General features: G+C 40.2%; 1 protein-coding gene across 1 annotated transcript in view; it reads left to right on the top strand.

Annotated features, from left to right (window-relative positions):
• The window catches only part of LOC124615322 (ribosome biogenesis protein BOP1 homolog), an 88,405-nt gene that overhangs the window by 64,575 nt on the left and 8,885 nt on the right, over positions 1 to 14,945 (top strand). The window contains exon 11 of the mRNA XM_047143122.1: positions 13,960 to 14,059. Coding sequence (XP_046999078.1) covers positions 13,960 to 14,059 — 100 coding nt within the window. The remainder of the gene's footprint in view (positions 1 to 13,959; positions 14,060 to 14,945) is intronic.

Genomic DNA, 14,945 nt, shown 5'->3' with positions numbered 1-14,945 from the left:
GGATCTCATTTCAGGGCAGGATTTAAGGAAGTCATATCCCTGCTGGAGAGCCACATTCAGAGTCTGATCCAGTCCCAGAAAGTATCCTGTCCATAAGAGGGGCAATTTTGGGGTTCTTCTGTGGGAGATTCTGGGTTTGAGGGGATGAGGAAGTGGCTCTAGCTATTTGCTTCTGTACCAGCTCAGGAGGGTAGTTGCGTGATGCGAAAGCTGTTTTCAAGTTATTGGTGTGATGGTTCAGGGATTCAGACTGGAGCAGATTCGTTTGCCACGAAGACCTAAGCTGTAGGGAAGGAACCATTTGATATGGAATGGGTGTCAGCTGTCATAATGGAGGTACTGTTGCTTGTTAGTGGGTTTGATGTGGACGGATGTGTGAAGCTGGCCATTGGACAGATGGAGGTCAATGTCGAGGAAAGTGGCATGGGATTTGGAGTAGGACCAGGTGAATCTGATGGAACCAAAGGAGTTGAGGTTGGAGAGGAAATTCTGGAGTTCTTCTTCACCGTGAGTCCAGATCATGAAGATGTCATCAATAAATCTGTACCAAACTTTGGGTTGGCAGGCTTGGGTACCCAAGAAGGCTTCTTTTAAGTGACCCATAAATAGGTTGGCGTACGAGGGAGCCATCTTGGTACCCATGGCTGTTCCCTTTAATTGTTGGTATGTCTGGCCCTCAAAAGTGAAGAAGTTGTGGGTTAGGATGAAGCTGAGTAAGGTAAGGTAATGAGGAAAGAGGTTTTAGGTAGGGTAGCAGGTGATCGGCGTGAAAATAAGTGCTCCATCGCAGCGATACCCTGGACGTGCGGGATATATGCGTATAAAGAAGTGGCATCAATGGTTACAAGGATGGTTTCCGGGGGTAACAGATTGGGTAAGGATTCGAGGTGTTCGAGAAAGTGGTTGGTGTCTTTGATGGAGGATGAGAGAGACTGCATGTAATGGGTTGAAGGTGTTGATCTACGTAGGCAGAGATACGTTCTGTGGGGTTTGGTAGGTACTGGAAGTTCACCTTTATCTCTCCCCATATATTTTTATTTTCATTTCAGCCTCATGTTACACTTTCCATCTTCTAAATACCATGTCACCCGCAGGCTTGTCTAACATTTGGCATTACCCCCAAAGGCCTCACACTTAAAAGTTCCCATCTCTGGCTGTAACACTTCTTTCCATCAGTCCCTATACGAGTTCCAAACTGAACAATCCATAGCCTTCACCTACACATCAACTCAGCCAATGAAAACACCCGTCGACTCTTATCCCTAATCAAAGTCCTCAATCTTTCCTCTCCCACATCCACACCGGCTGTTCAGAGCATCCTCTTACAGGCCAACTGCAAATTAAAGCAGCATGCCACCCTCCACCTCAAAAAGCTATCCAATCTCCTGGTGTCCCGCCTCCGGAAAGGCAACTCACTCACCCTCCACAACCTTTCCAAAAAACCTCAACCTCCTCTCATTGCACACAGATCCAGTCTCATCCATCTACTCAATCTCCCACTTCCAGCTCCACTCCCCCCAAAACCTCAAAATTCTAATCAACACAGTCTGGAACCACAACACTCCAATTCAGTAGTTAACCTTTCCTCCAAACCTCTCTCCCAATCTGAAACATCTGTCCTATCCAAAGGCCTCACCTTCAGCCCTGCTCCCAGATTCAACCAAACAGCCCTTGTCAAAGATCTACTGTCCTACACTTGTAGTCTGTGCTGGAAATACCGCTTTGCCACAAAGAAAAATAATCCTAATCCTACTCTTAATGATCCAACTCCCCAAGACACTATCCAAATTGAATCCTGCCTGGAACAGTTCCGTCCTCCGTCACAGTGGGACCCACCTCCTCTTCCTCAAAATCACCCTCTCCAAACCTTCCAGGAATTTCTCACTTCCAGCCTTGCCTCTCACTCTTTCTTGAAAAACCTTAATCCTACTCCCCACATCACCACAGCTGAAGCCCAGGCTATCCGTGATCTGAAGGCTGACCAATCCATCGTCATTCTTCCGGCTGACCAAGGGTTCCACGACCGTGGTACGTGATCGTCGGGAGTATGTGGCTGAGGGACTGCGTCAGTTTTCAGACAACACCACATACAAAGTTTGCCAAGGAATCCCATTCCTGATGTCCAGGCGGAGCTTCAAGGAATCCTCAGAACCTTAGGCCCCCTACAAAACCTTTCACCTGACTCCATCAACCTCCTGACCCCACAGACACCCTGCACCCCTACCTTGTACCTACTTCCTAAAATTCACAAACCCAAACATCCCGGCCGCCCACTGTAGCTGGCTACCAAGCCCCCACAGAACATCTCTCTGCCTACGTAGATCAACACATTCAACCCATTACATGCAGTCTCCCATCCTTTATCAAAGACACCAACCACTTTCTTGAACGCCTGGAATCCTTACCCAAATCTGTTACCCCTGGAAACCATCCTTGTAACCATTGATGCCACTTCCTTATACACAAATATCCCGCGTGTCCAGTGCCTTGCTGCGATGGAGCACTTCCTTTCACGCTGATCACCTGCTACCCTATCTAAAACCTCTTTCCTCATTACCTTACCCAGCTTCATCCTAACCCACAACTTCTTCACTTTTGCAGGCCAGACATACCAAAAATTAAAGGGAACAGCCATGGGTACCAGGATGGCCCCCTCGTACATCAACCTATTTGTGGGTCTCTTAGAGGAAGCCTTCTTGGTTACCCAAGCCTGCCAACCCAAAGTTTGGTACAGATTTATTGATGACATCTTCATGATCTGGACTCACAGTGAAGAAGAACTCCAGAATTTCCTCTCCAACCTCAACTCCTTTGGTTCCATCAGATTCACCTGGTCCTACTCCAAATCCCATGCCACTTTCCTCGACATTGACCTCCATCTGTCCAATGGCCAGATTTACACATCCGTCCACATCAAACCCACTAACAAGCAACAGTACCTCCATTATGACAACTGCCACCCATTACATATCAAACGGTCCCTTCCCTACAGCTTAGGTCTTCGTGGCAAACGAATCTGCTCCAGTCCTGAATCCCTGAACCATTACACCAATAACTTGATAACAGCTTTCACATCCCGCAACTACCCTCCCGACCTGGTACAGAAGCAAATAACAAGAGCCAGTTCCTCATCCCCTCAAACCCAGAACCTCCCACCGAAGAACCCCAAAAGTGCCCCACTTGTGACAGGATACTTTTACGGGACTGGATCAGACTGAATGTGGCTCTCCAGCAGGGATATGACTTCCTCAAATCCTGCCCTACGTAGATCAACACCTTCAACCCATTACGTGCAGTCTCCCATCCTTCATCAAAGACACCACCTTCCCTACCCTCTGGCTCCTACCCTTGTAACCGCCCCCGGTGTAAAACCTGTCCCATGCACCCTCCCACCACCACCTACTCCAGTCCTGAACCCGGAAGGTGTACACGATCAAAGGCAGAGCCACGTGTGAAAGCACCCACGTGATCTACCAACTGACCTGCCTACACTGTGACGCATTCTATGTGGGAATGACCAGCAACAAACTGTCCATTCGCATGAACGGACACAGGCAGACAGTGTTTGTTGGTAATGAGGATCACCCTGTGGCTAAACATGCCTTGGTGCACGGCCAGCACATCTTGGCACAGTGTTACACCGTCCGGGTTATCTGGATACTTCCCACTAACACCAACCTATCCGAACTCCGGAGATGGGAACTTGCTCTTCAATATATCCTCTCTTCCCGTTATCCACCAGGCCTCAATCTCCTCTAATTTCAAGTTTCCGCCACTCATACCTCACCTGTCATTCAACAACATCTTTGCCTCTGCACTTCTGCCTCGACTGACATCTCTGCCAAAACTCTTTGTCTTTAAATATGTCTGCTTGTGTCTGTATATGTGTGGATGGATATGTGTGTGTGCGCGCGAGTGTATACCCGTCCTTTTTTCCCCCTAATGTAAGTCTTTCCGCTCCCGGGATTGGAATGACTCCTTACCCTCTCCCTTAAAACCCACATCCTTTCGTCTTTCCCTCTCCTTCCCTCTTTCCTGATGAGGCAACAGTTTGTTGCGAAAGCTTGAATTTTGTGTGTATGTTTGTGTTTGTTTGTGTGTCTGTCGACCTGCCAGCACTTTCATTTGGTAAGTCACATCATCTTTGTTTTTAGATGTATATTTCCTACGTGGAATGTTTCCCTCTATTATAACCATACATATATACTTACAATTACTGTACATATTAGAAAAAAATCTGCTTTCTTTCTTTTCGATTTTTACCAGACTGAGCCATAGTAAGGTCTGGCCGGGTACAGCTAGTAAACGATAAGTTTTTACAGCTGATGATAAATATGCAATTCTTGAAAATGTATAATTTAAGAGGTGCACTACATTAAAGATCTCTCAGAAAAATTTTTCTTTTGCAAGACAGGTTGTCAAAAGTGTTGGTAAATGTCTCATTGGTGGTTTCCTGTTGCTGGAATGGAGATTGTTGCTATTTTTGTTCGTGTCACATCTAGAGCCACAGTTCTTTTTCATGTAAAGATTATACTCAATTCTCACTGCTGCGGAAAAATAAAAGTCAAAATCTAGTTTCAGCATTCAATATTAGTAAACTGTCGTCCTCAGATTACAAATTGTTTCAAGGGAACGGGAAAAATGCCAAATTTTGTGACATTTTGTAAAAACTGCCAATTTCACATTAATTTTCATGTTATCAACTACATAAAATTTTCCTTTCCGTAATAATTGTATATTAGGAAAGCTTAGTTTGATATGTTTTGGATCAACAGGCATTACATTGCTTCCCCTTTCATTTCATGTGATAAAGAAATTTGCTTACTACTTACAGAGAACGTATACAGGACTTTTTCAACACAAGCCATTAAAGTGTGGTGTGGTAGAGTACATTTGGGAATTCCACTTCTGGAATTCAGAAATCCTTAGAACTCTTCATGATCTACACTGTAATGTCACACAAAAATGTACACTTCACCACAACTTTCATTTCATGTGCAAGTTCCACTGTTTATCGCACAATATTCAAAATGTCCTTTCTGGCCCCACTCTAGTTATTAGATGACTGGGTGTTGTGTCGTCGTCATCATCATCATCATCATCATCATCATCATCATCCACTCCCATTACGGTCAGAGGGAGGAAATGGCAAACCACCTCCATGAGGACCTTGCCTAGTATGGTGGTGCCGGTCTCCCACATTGTTCCTCTATGCCCTGTCAAGAAGCATGGGACTTCATTTCCATTTCAATATGTGGTTACAAAATCAAGCTCCTGCATCAGCAGATTTTTGTTTTCCACTGATCTGCAAGCAGCTTTAAAAACAACAAGCTCTGTTTTGTATCGCAACACAACTACATCTAGGAGTTTCTCAGTCAGTTGCAACACTATATCAACACTACACACACATACTGAAGACTGGTTGCAGACAGATATATTTGTACTTTCATAAAGTGTGACTGAAAAAACCTACGTACCTCTGATCCTTTTTCATGAACTATGCACTGAGCTTACCCCTCTTTCGTTCCTGAGGAAGGAATAGCTCCAAAAGCAAGGAATAGCTTTCTGATTTTCAAAAGTTTCTATCAGTAGTTTTGGAACATTGCTCTCTTGAAGGTAGTACTGGCCAGCCTTTCTGTCTTCGTGATTTTTGAGTTTTTTAGGTGAATTTTCCTTTTGATACAAGACATGTTTGTATGCACAATAGAGACATTTGACTTTCAAAGTTAGTCAAGACTATCAGTCAAGACTATCAGAACACAATAATGAAAACAAATATTATGTCTATATATTGGTTTGAGAGCAATTGGTATCATCATCACATGGATTCTGATGTGGGATCTACATGAATACTCTGCAGTTCACTTTTAAGTGCATGGTAGAGGGTTCTTCAGACCACTATTTCTCTAACATTGCACTCTCAGTCCGATTGAATTTTCATGAAAGCTCTTGCTGCAAAAAAAGTACCTTTGTTTTAATGATTGCCACCCCTACTCATTTATCGTGTCCATGACACTTTCTCCCCTATTTCACTGTAATACAAAACAAGCTGCCCTTCTTTGGATTTTCCCAATATCCTCCATCAGTCCTAACTAGTAAGGATTCCGCACCGGGCTGCACAGCAGTACTCTAGTGGAGAATGGACAAGAGTAGGGTCTGCAGTCTCTTTATTAGACTTGTTGCATCTTCCAGGTGTTCCGCTAATAAAACACAATATTTGCTTAGTCTTTCCCACAATATTATCTATGTGATTGTTCCAATTTGAGCTATTCATAATTGTAATCCCTAGGCATTAGATTTGTGTGATTTACCATGTAATCGAAATTTGATGGATTTCATTTAATACTCGTTTGGGTGACCTCACAATTTTCATTATTTTTCCTTGTTCAGTTTCAGTCGCCACGTATAGCACCATACAAATATCATTTGTAAATCATTCTGCACTTGATTTTGCTCGCCTGATGAGTTTAGTACATTCCGATTAAAATTACTTGATATTTGAGGTCTGTCCCTTGCCACTATAGTGTTCATCATCAGCTGCCGGCTACCAATCGGACAGGAAGTGGCTGCCGCAAAGTGTAACTGTAATGAGGGATACTCTGTCGACAGCTGATTTTAAGTGACCAATGACTGAACTGTAGAAGATGACAGGTTTTGTAGCCCTGAATTTAACTGTGTGTCCTAACCTAACCACAAACTTATAATGTGCAATGTATCTGAGAAAACAGCAATGAACAATCTGTAGCAGAACTAAAATCACAGTCACTTTGTTCATAGTGTTTAAAGCTAACCTCCATGAGCAAACTCGAGACAGAAAAATTTCGTAATGTGTTTGTTTGCATAGCAATCTTCCGCAGCAAAATTTCAGTTTTGGTGATAAAAGCAAGCTGTAATTTATCAGTGTCATTGGTTACGTGAAACGATCCTCACACTGGTCACACAGGATGCCATATTACTAGCCTATGATCCATCCTGCTTAGCATTTGGTTTCAGATTATAGGCGACGCAAGCAGATTCCATATGAAACCGATTCCAAATGACAGTGAATGATAGAAAGAAAAATAAGAGTAAATAAGGAGGTTGACGATGAAAATGATGCAGCAAAGTATTAGAAATTTAAAAAAAAAATACATTTAAATCAATTAACAGAATAAAGCTTACAATCAGATTATTGATTAGATTTATAAAAATAAAATTTTTTCGCTATATTTGACATTCGAACCCTTGACCTCCAACACATCAGTTTATGTGCCTAGCACTATGCTGTGCCATTACATTGCAAAAGGTCTTCTGTATTTATGATTGGTGTTCACAGTAACAATGATTGTCAGCCTTCAAAAATTCAGTGTCACACAGTCATGCAAAGCTTACCTTATATAAGCTAATCTCTGTGGTTATAATAACTGTTTAAATGTCCTGTGTGGGAGGATTCAATTGCCAGTATTTTTTTATTAGTACTGTGCATGAAATGTGTGTGTTTCATTAGCATCGTTGTTTGTTTGTGTGTGTGTGTGTGTGTGTGTGTGTGTGTGTGTGTGTGTGTGTGTGTGTGTGTTATCGTGTATGATGGAAAATGAAGTGCAAGGGCCAGACCCAGGATTCAAGCACACCAAGAGAGAAAGCAGAACAAGGAATTGGATGTGAACTAATCTTTGTGGCAGTTTGGCACTGGTGAACAGTTCGGGTGTGATGAGGAGTGCTCTTAGTGGAGGAAACCAACTCCAACGCATGAGGTTCAACTATGAAGTAATTTGAATCGACTGATAGATGGTAAATGACAGCATCATCTGCAAACAATCTAAGAGGGCTTCTTAGATTGCCTCATAAATTGTTGATATAGATCAAGAACAACTGGGGGACTATAACACTTCTTTGGGGAACGCCGGATATTACTTCTGTTTTACTTGATTTTCCGTTGATTACTACATGAACCAGGGACCTTGCTGTTGGTAGGGAAGCTTCCATACTTCAGTGGTACAGATAGCCATACCGTAAATGCAGCCGCAAGGGATTGGTATCTGTTGAGAGGCCAGACAAATGTGTGGTTCCTGAAGGGAAGCAGCAGCCTTCCCAGTAGTTGCAGGGGCAACAGTCTGGATGATTGACTGATCTGGTCTTGAAACATCAACCAGAATGGCCTTGCTATGCTCGTACTGTGAATGGCTGAAAGCGAGTGGAAATCACAGTCGTGATTTATCCCAAGAGCATGCAGCTCTACTGTATGGTTAAATGTTAAATAATGATGGCATGCTCTTGGGTGAAATATTCCAGAGGTAAAATAGTCCCCCCTTGGTATCTCTGGGAGGGAACTACTCAGGAGGATGTCGTTACCAGGAGAAACAAAACTGGCGTTCCAAGGATTGGAGCATGGAAAGTCAGATCCCTTAATTGGGCAGATAGATTAGAAAACTTTAAAAGGTGAATTGATAAAGTTAGTTACAGTGGGAAGAGGACTTGGGGTCAGGTGAATACAGGGTTATAAATACAAAATCAAATAGGGGTAATGCAGGATTATGTTTAATAATAAGGAAAAAAGAAACAGGAACATGGATAAGCAACTATGAACACATAGTGAGCACATTATTGTAGCCAAGACAGACACGAAGCCCACCTCCATGCAGATGATGGAGAGATTGAAGAAATGCATGATGAGATAAAAGAAAATACACCACAATCCCGCCTTACATCCCCAGAATTAACGTTTTCCTGAAGTTTATAACATTTTCTATCACTCCCGTCGAATTTCCTGGGTCCACAATATTAATTCGCACCCAATTTTATGTCAACATACTTATAATTTTCTCTCAATTTACACTTTATGAATAATGTTTGTGGGAAAGAAATATGACATAAAATGATGCTGGTATGATGTTGGCCATCAGGTAGTGTTTACAAACATTATGTGTTAAGTTTCTAAATACCAGGGCACTCTACTCAGTGGATTTGAAGAGGTAAACGTGTAAAAGTTGGAACAATTTGTGCCCTATCTCCTGCCGCTGCTTAGCTCTACTCAGCAGGGTAACTAGGTTCATTCGAATAAAGATATCATGACCAATTGCAGACTGTCTCTACTGTACATGCATAGTTTCATTATTGCTGTGATTGTTGTGTTACCTTTGTCAAACCATATTTAATGTGTTTCATGGTGTGGTCACTCACAGCACTTTTTGACATATTCACTTACTTTGCGTTGCGCGAATGTCTTTTCTTTAAATAGTACCAATTACATTTTTTTTTCCATGCTGAGCAAAATGTGTTTCGAGAATTTATGTGTATTTTTTGTGATGTTACGCAAACAGTGCGAATGACAGTTTGCGTGTGTGTGGTTTTCTACATAACTGATAAGATACAGTACCTGATAACTTGAAAAAGATAACCACAGTGCAAGAGACATGGAACAATACAAATGCAGGCACTTTAGTAAATATTAGCACTTGACAGTGAGAACAAATTCTCCAAACGCGTTGTGCTAAGCATGAAAAAATGTGTTACTGATGAGTGATTTTTATTAGGTAGTAAATCATTAGTAGATAATAAACAGGTCCATGACAAGTATTTTGATGCCTACTATGTACATATATGTGCATAAAGTGTGAAAATGCGAGGGGGTGTCCTATATGTAACTTATACAGCTTAAAACATTATTTCCCAAATTTTACATTTTCCCGCATTTTAGATTTCTTGTAGTCACTGGAAAAGTGTAAAAGTAGGGTTTCACTTTATTCGCATAGATAAGGGACATAGAAGATTAGATAATCTTGGGGGCAGGAATTTGACAGTAAGAAAAGGAGAAGAAGGAACTATAATAGGTGAATATGGACTGGGTGAAAGGAATGAAGGAAGAAGCTGCCTGGTAGAATTTTGCACAGAGGATAATTTAAGCATAGCTAATACATGGTTTAAGAATTATGAAAGAAGGCTGTATTTTGGAGACACTTGGAAAGCTTCAGATTGATTATATAATGGTAAGACAGAAATTTCGGAACCAGATTTTAAATTGCAACACATTCCCAGGGGCAGATGTGGAGTCTGGTAACAATTTATTAGGAACAAGCTGTAAGTTAAAACTGAAGAAACTGCAAAAAGGTGAGAATTTAAGGAGGTGGGATCAGGTCAAACTGTAAGAACCAGAGGTCTTAGAGAGTTTCAGAGGGAGCATAGGGAACAATTGACAAGAATGGGGGAAAGGAATACAGTAGAAAAAGAAGGGGTAGCTTTGAGAGATGAAATATTGAAGGCAGCAGAGGACCAACCAGGTAAAAAGAGGTGGTCTAGTAGAAATCCTTGGGAAACACAAGAGATATTGAATTTAATTGATGAAAGGAGGAAATATAAACATGCAGTAAATGAAGCAGGCCAAAGGGAATACAAACATCTAAAAAACGAAACTGATAGAAGTGCAAAATTGCTGCCACCTTTCTGAATATCAAGAGCTCAGGCGGAAAACCAGTCCTAAGCAAAGAAGGGAAATGAGAAAGGTGGAAGGAATATATAGAGGGAGTTGTACTTCAGGGCAGTATTGTGGAAATGGGAATGGATGTAGATGAAGCTGAGATGAGAGATAAGATACTGCATGAAGAGTTTGACAGAGCATTCAAAGACCTAAGTCGAAACAAGGCCCTGGGAGTAGACAACATTCTGTTGAAGCTGCTGATAGCCGCTGGGAGAGCCAGCCATGTCAAAACTCTTCCATCTGGTGAGCAAGATGTATGAGACAGGTGAAATACCATCAGACTTTGAGAAGAATGTGATAATTCCAACTCCAAAGAAAGCAGGTACTGACAATTGTGAAACGTACCGAACTATAAGTGTAATAAGTCACAGTTGCAAAATATTAACATGAAATTTTTACAGAAGAATGGAAAAACTGGTAGAATCTGACCTCGAGGTTTTTGGATTCTGGAGAAATGTAAGAACATGTGAGGCAGTACTGATCCTATGACTCCTCATAGAAGATAGGTTAAGGAAATGCAAACCTACATTTATAGCATTTGTAGACTTAGAGAAAGCTTTTGGCATTGCTGACTGGAATACTCATTCAAATTTTGAAGGTGGCAAGTGTAAAATACAGGGAGAGAAAAGTTATTTACAATTTTTACAGAAACCAGGTGGCAGTTATATGAATTGTGGGGCATGAAAGGGAAGCGGTGGTTGAGAAGGGAGTGAGACGGTGTATCAGTTTAGACAAGAAGAGAATAGGGCTTTTGAAATGTGGCGCTACAAAAGAATGCTGAAGGTTAGGTGGGTAGATCATGTAACTAATGAATAGAACTGGGAAGAAAAGAAATTTGTGGCAAAACTTGACTAGAAGAAAGGATCGATTGGTAGCATACATTCTGAGACATCAAAGAAGTATTGGAGGGGAGGGGGCAAAAATTGTAGAGGTAGATACAGATGAATAAAGTAAACAGATTCAGAAGGAATAAAATAAACATATTCAGAAGGATGTAGGTTGCATTAGTTACTCGGAGATGAAGGGGATAGAGTAGCATGGAGAACAGCATCGAACCAGTCTTCAGACTGAAGACAACATTACACTACATACTGTGACTTTTCTGACAGGAAATCATGAATCCAGGCGTGCAACTAAAGCGATACTGCATACACATACAATTTGATTAGAAGTCTCTTGTGAGGAATGTTGTCAAAAACCTTCTGGAAATCTAGAAATATGGAATAAGTTTGTGATGCCCTGTCAGTAACACTCCTTACATTGGAGTTAGTTGTATTTCACAAGAACATTTCCTGAATCCATGTTGACTCTATGTCAATACAGTTCTCTTTGAGGTAATTCATAATATTCGAACACAATATACAGTCCAAAATCCTACGGCAAATCGATGTTAGTGACATGGTCTGTAATTCATCAGATTACTCCTATGTCCTTTCTTGAGTGTTAGTGTGATCTGTGCTACTTTCCACTCTTTCGGTGTGGATCTTCTGTCACACGAGGTGTTGTCTATGATTGCTAAGTATTGGACTATTCTATCGCCATAGCGTGAAAGGAACCCAACTGGTATGCTACCTGGGCTGGAAGACTTGTGTTTAGTAAGTGATTTAAGCTGCTTCGCTACACTGAAGATATCTACTCCCAAGTTACTCATGTTGGCAGTTGTTCTAAATTCAATTCTATATATTTACTTCTTGCTCATTGGTGAAGAAATCCCAGAAAACTGTGGTTAACAAATCTGCTGTAGTGGCACAGTCATCAGTAATGTTAACCATTGGTATTGTGTTGTGTCAGTGTTGTACCTTACATACATCCAGGATCTCTTTGGATTTTCTATCAGATTTCAAGACAGAGATTTGTTGTAGAAACTTCTACAAGCATCTCACATTGAAGTCCTTGCTAAGTTCTGAGCTTCAGTAAAACATCACCACTTATGGATATTTAGTGATCTTTTAAATTTGGCATACTTTTTTATTATTGCTCCTGCAGCAGTGTTCTGACCTGTCCTGTGTACCATGGGAGATCAGTACAGTCTTTTATTAATTTATTTGGTATAAATCTTTCAATTGCTGCCAGTACCTTTTCTTTGAATGTAAGCGACATTTGTTCTACACTTACATAGTTAGCTGGGAAGGATTGGAGGTTGTCTGAGGAAGTTGTCAAACAAATTTTTATCTGATTTTCTTTTAAAAATGGATATATTTTGCGTTTGTTTTTGGTGGATTTGTATGTTACGGTATTCAGTCTTGCTACAATGACCTTGTGGTCATTAATCTGTATATACATCATGATGCTCCCTATTTGTCCAGGTTTCTTTGTTGTTAAGAGGTCAACTATGGCTCCTTAACTAATTGCTCAAAATATTTTTTGGAAAAAGCATTTAGTACAATTTCTGATGATTTAGGGTGGGTTGAAAAGTAATGCCTCTGAATTTTCTCTGTAAATACCCTTAAAGCTTTTTAAATAAAACAAACATTATTAATACTCTACATCTTTATACTTTGCATCTGTGTATTTATTTCTCAACACAGTCCTGGCAATGAACACATCTTCCAACGAGAGACCAGTTTGTTGATACCGTCACTGTAGAATATTTGACTTTGTTACTGAGCCACAACCTCATCTCTGCTTGCACTGCTTCAAAAATCAGTATCAAAGTGAAATTCTTGAAGGTGTTCTTAAAGTTTTGGAAACAGATGGGGCCAAGTCGGGACTGTCCAAGATGATCGATAACAGTGAACTCAAAGGATCAGTTTGTTGGAGATGTCGCAGCACTCTGTTAAAGGAGAGGGTGCTCCATATGTGGACAGACTCTTTCAATTCAAAACTCGATTAATACACGATATTCCTCATATGCCAACATAACTATTTACAAATGACCTAACAGAGTTCAGGAAGGATAGATTAAATATAGTTGGTGGCGGCATGTTTGTTGCTGTTAGTTGTGGTTTACACATTATATTTCAGAGCTCTCTAGTGCAAAAGAAGTCACGGTATCGGTAAAAGAAACCAATTATTAATTTGCTCCACGTGTCAAGTATAAATTCTACCCATACTAACTCACAGCAACTATCGTCATCAGTTTCTCTTCAGATAAACTACTTGTGATAGTGACAAACAGGCCACCAACTGTATTTAGTCTATCCTTTCTGAACTCTTATGTCATTTGTAAAAAATTTGGCTTAACTTTTCTCCTGCTTCAGCTAGCTTTTGGTACCTGTAACAGTTTGAGCTGCAGTGCTTTAATTAGTACTTGGAGCTTGAGTTCTTTCCCAACACAGCTACAACAATTTGCAACTATGATACTACAACAATTTGCAATTATAATACTGATTGTTGCTAACAGAATAACCATAAAAACAGTTATTAAAATGTTACCATTGGTTATGTAGATTTTAATTGTATCCCTTCACTCTGTTCTCTGCTTAATAAGCTGATAAAAATTAATCGCAAGCTGTTAAGTTAATGTGAAACTGTCATAATTTTGTCTTTTTTTTTTCTTGTTGTAGACCCAGCGTAATGTGAGGGTGTATGATTTGGTGAAGCAAGAACTTGTTAAAAAATTGCTGTCAAACTCCAGATGGATTTCATCAATGGCTATACATCCAGGTACTATTATGTATAACATGAATTTCCTGGAAATTATATATTTAAAAATCAAGTATACAAACATGGAGCAGAATTATGCAGGACTGCATTGAAATAATTCTTAACAACACAGCAAAATTTACTACATGGCATTTGAAAGTATTTATATATGCAGTTAAAGACAGATACAGTGCTTTGAATCTCAGCCTAGTTAATAAATTGAACTACACTTACACATAATAGTTTTTATGGCTGTCAAAAGAATTTCCAAGAAAAGTATGATACCTACACAGCTGATACAACAGAGAGGTCGTCCTCAGTATTGTAGTTTTGTTAGTTTGTTTTTTGACCCATTTCCAGCAGGAGGTTATGAGTTCTTAACAGCAAAGCCAGTGGGCAGAATTGTGAAGGCAGATGAAGTATATAGAGTAATCCTGTTTAGTACAAGACATCTACTGCATCATGCTATAGAATGAGAACATTGTTGTGGCACACAATAGTTGCATCCTTAGTAATGGCTATTACTTTTCACAGATGCATGACGTGACTTAGAAATAAAATCTGTGAAAACTCTGGGGATGGAAATTTTATCTCCAAAATTTGTAATGTAATGAGCCATTATTTACAATAATTCTAATTTTTCTTTCTTTTTTTTTTTTGAAAAATTACATGGAGACAGAATTAATTTATCAATGTGACTGATATAAACACCTAAAGTAGAAAATACTAGTGTTTGCTTTCAGGAATTACATATTTCTTCTTCAGGGTAGAAAGATAAACTGATAGAGAAAGGTTGGAAAGAGGAGCAGGCCACTCAGAAACACTACTTTACCATCCCATCCCCATCTCTTTTTCCTCCCTAAAAGTTGAAAATGGTAGGAAAGAAAGATAGAAAATCACTAATGTT

This window comes from Schistocerca americana, chromosome 5, assembly GCF_021461395.2.
Source record: "Schistocerca americana isolate TAMUIC-IGC-003095 chromosome 5, iqSchAmer2.1, whole genome shotgun sequence".
Classification (NCBI taxonomy): domain Eukaryota; kingdom Metazoa; phylum Arthropoda; class Insecta; order Orthoptera; family Acrididae; genus Schistocerca; species Schistocerca americana.
The sequence above is the reverse complement of the archived record's forward strand: the minus strand, read 5'-3'. Positions and strand labels throughout refer to the sequence as shown.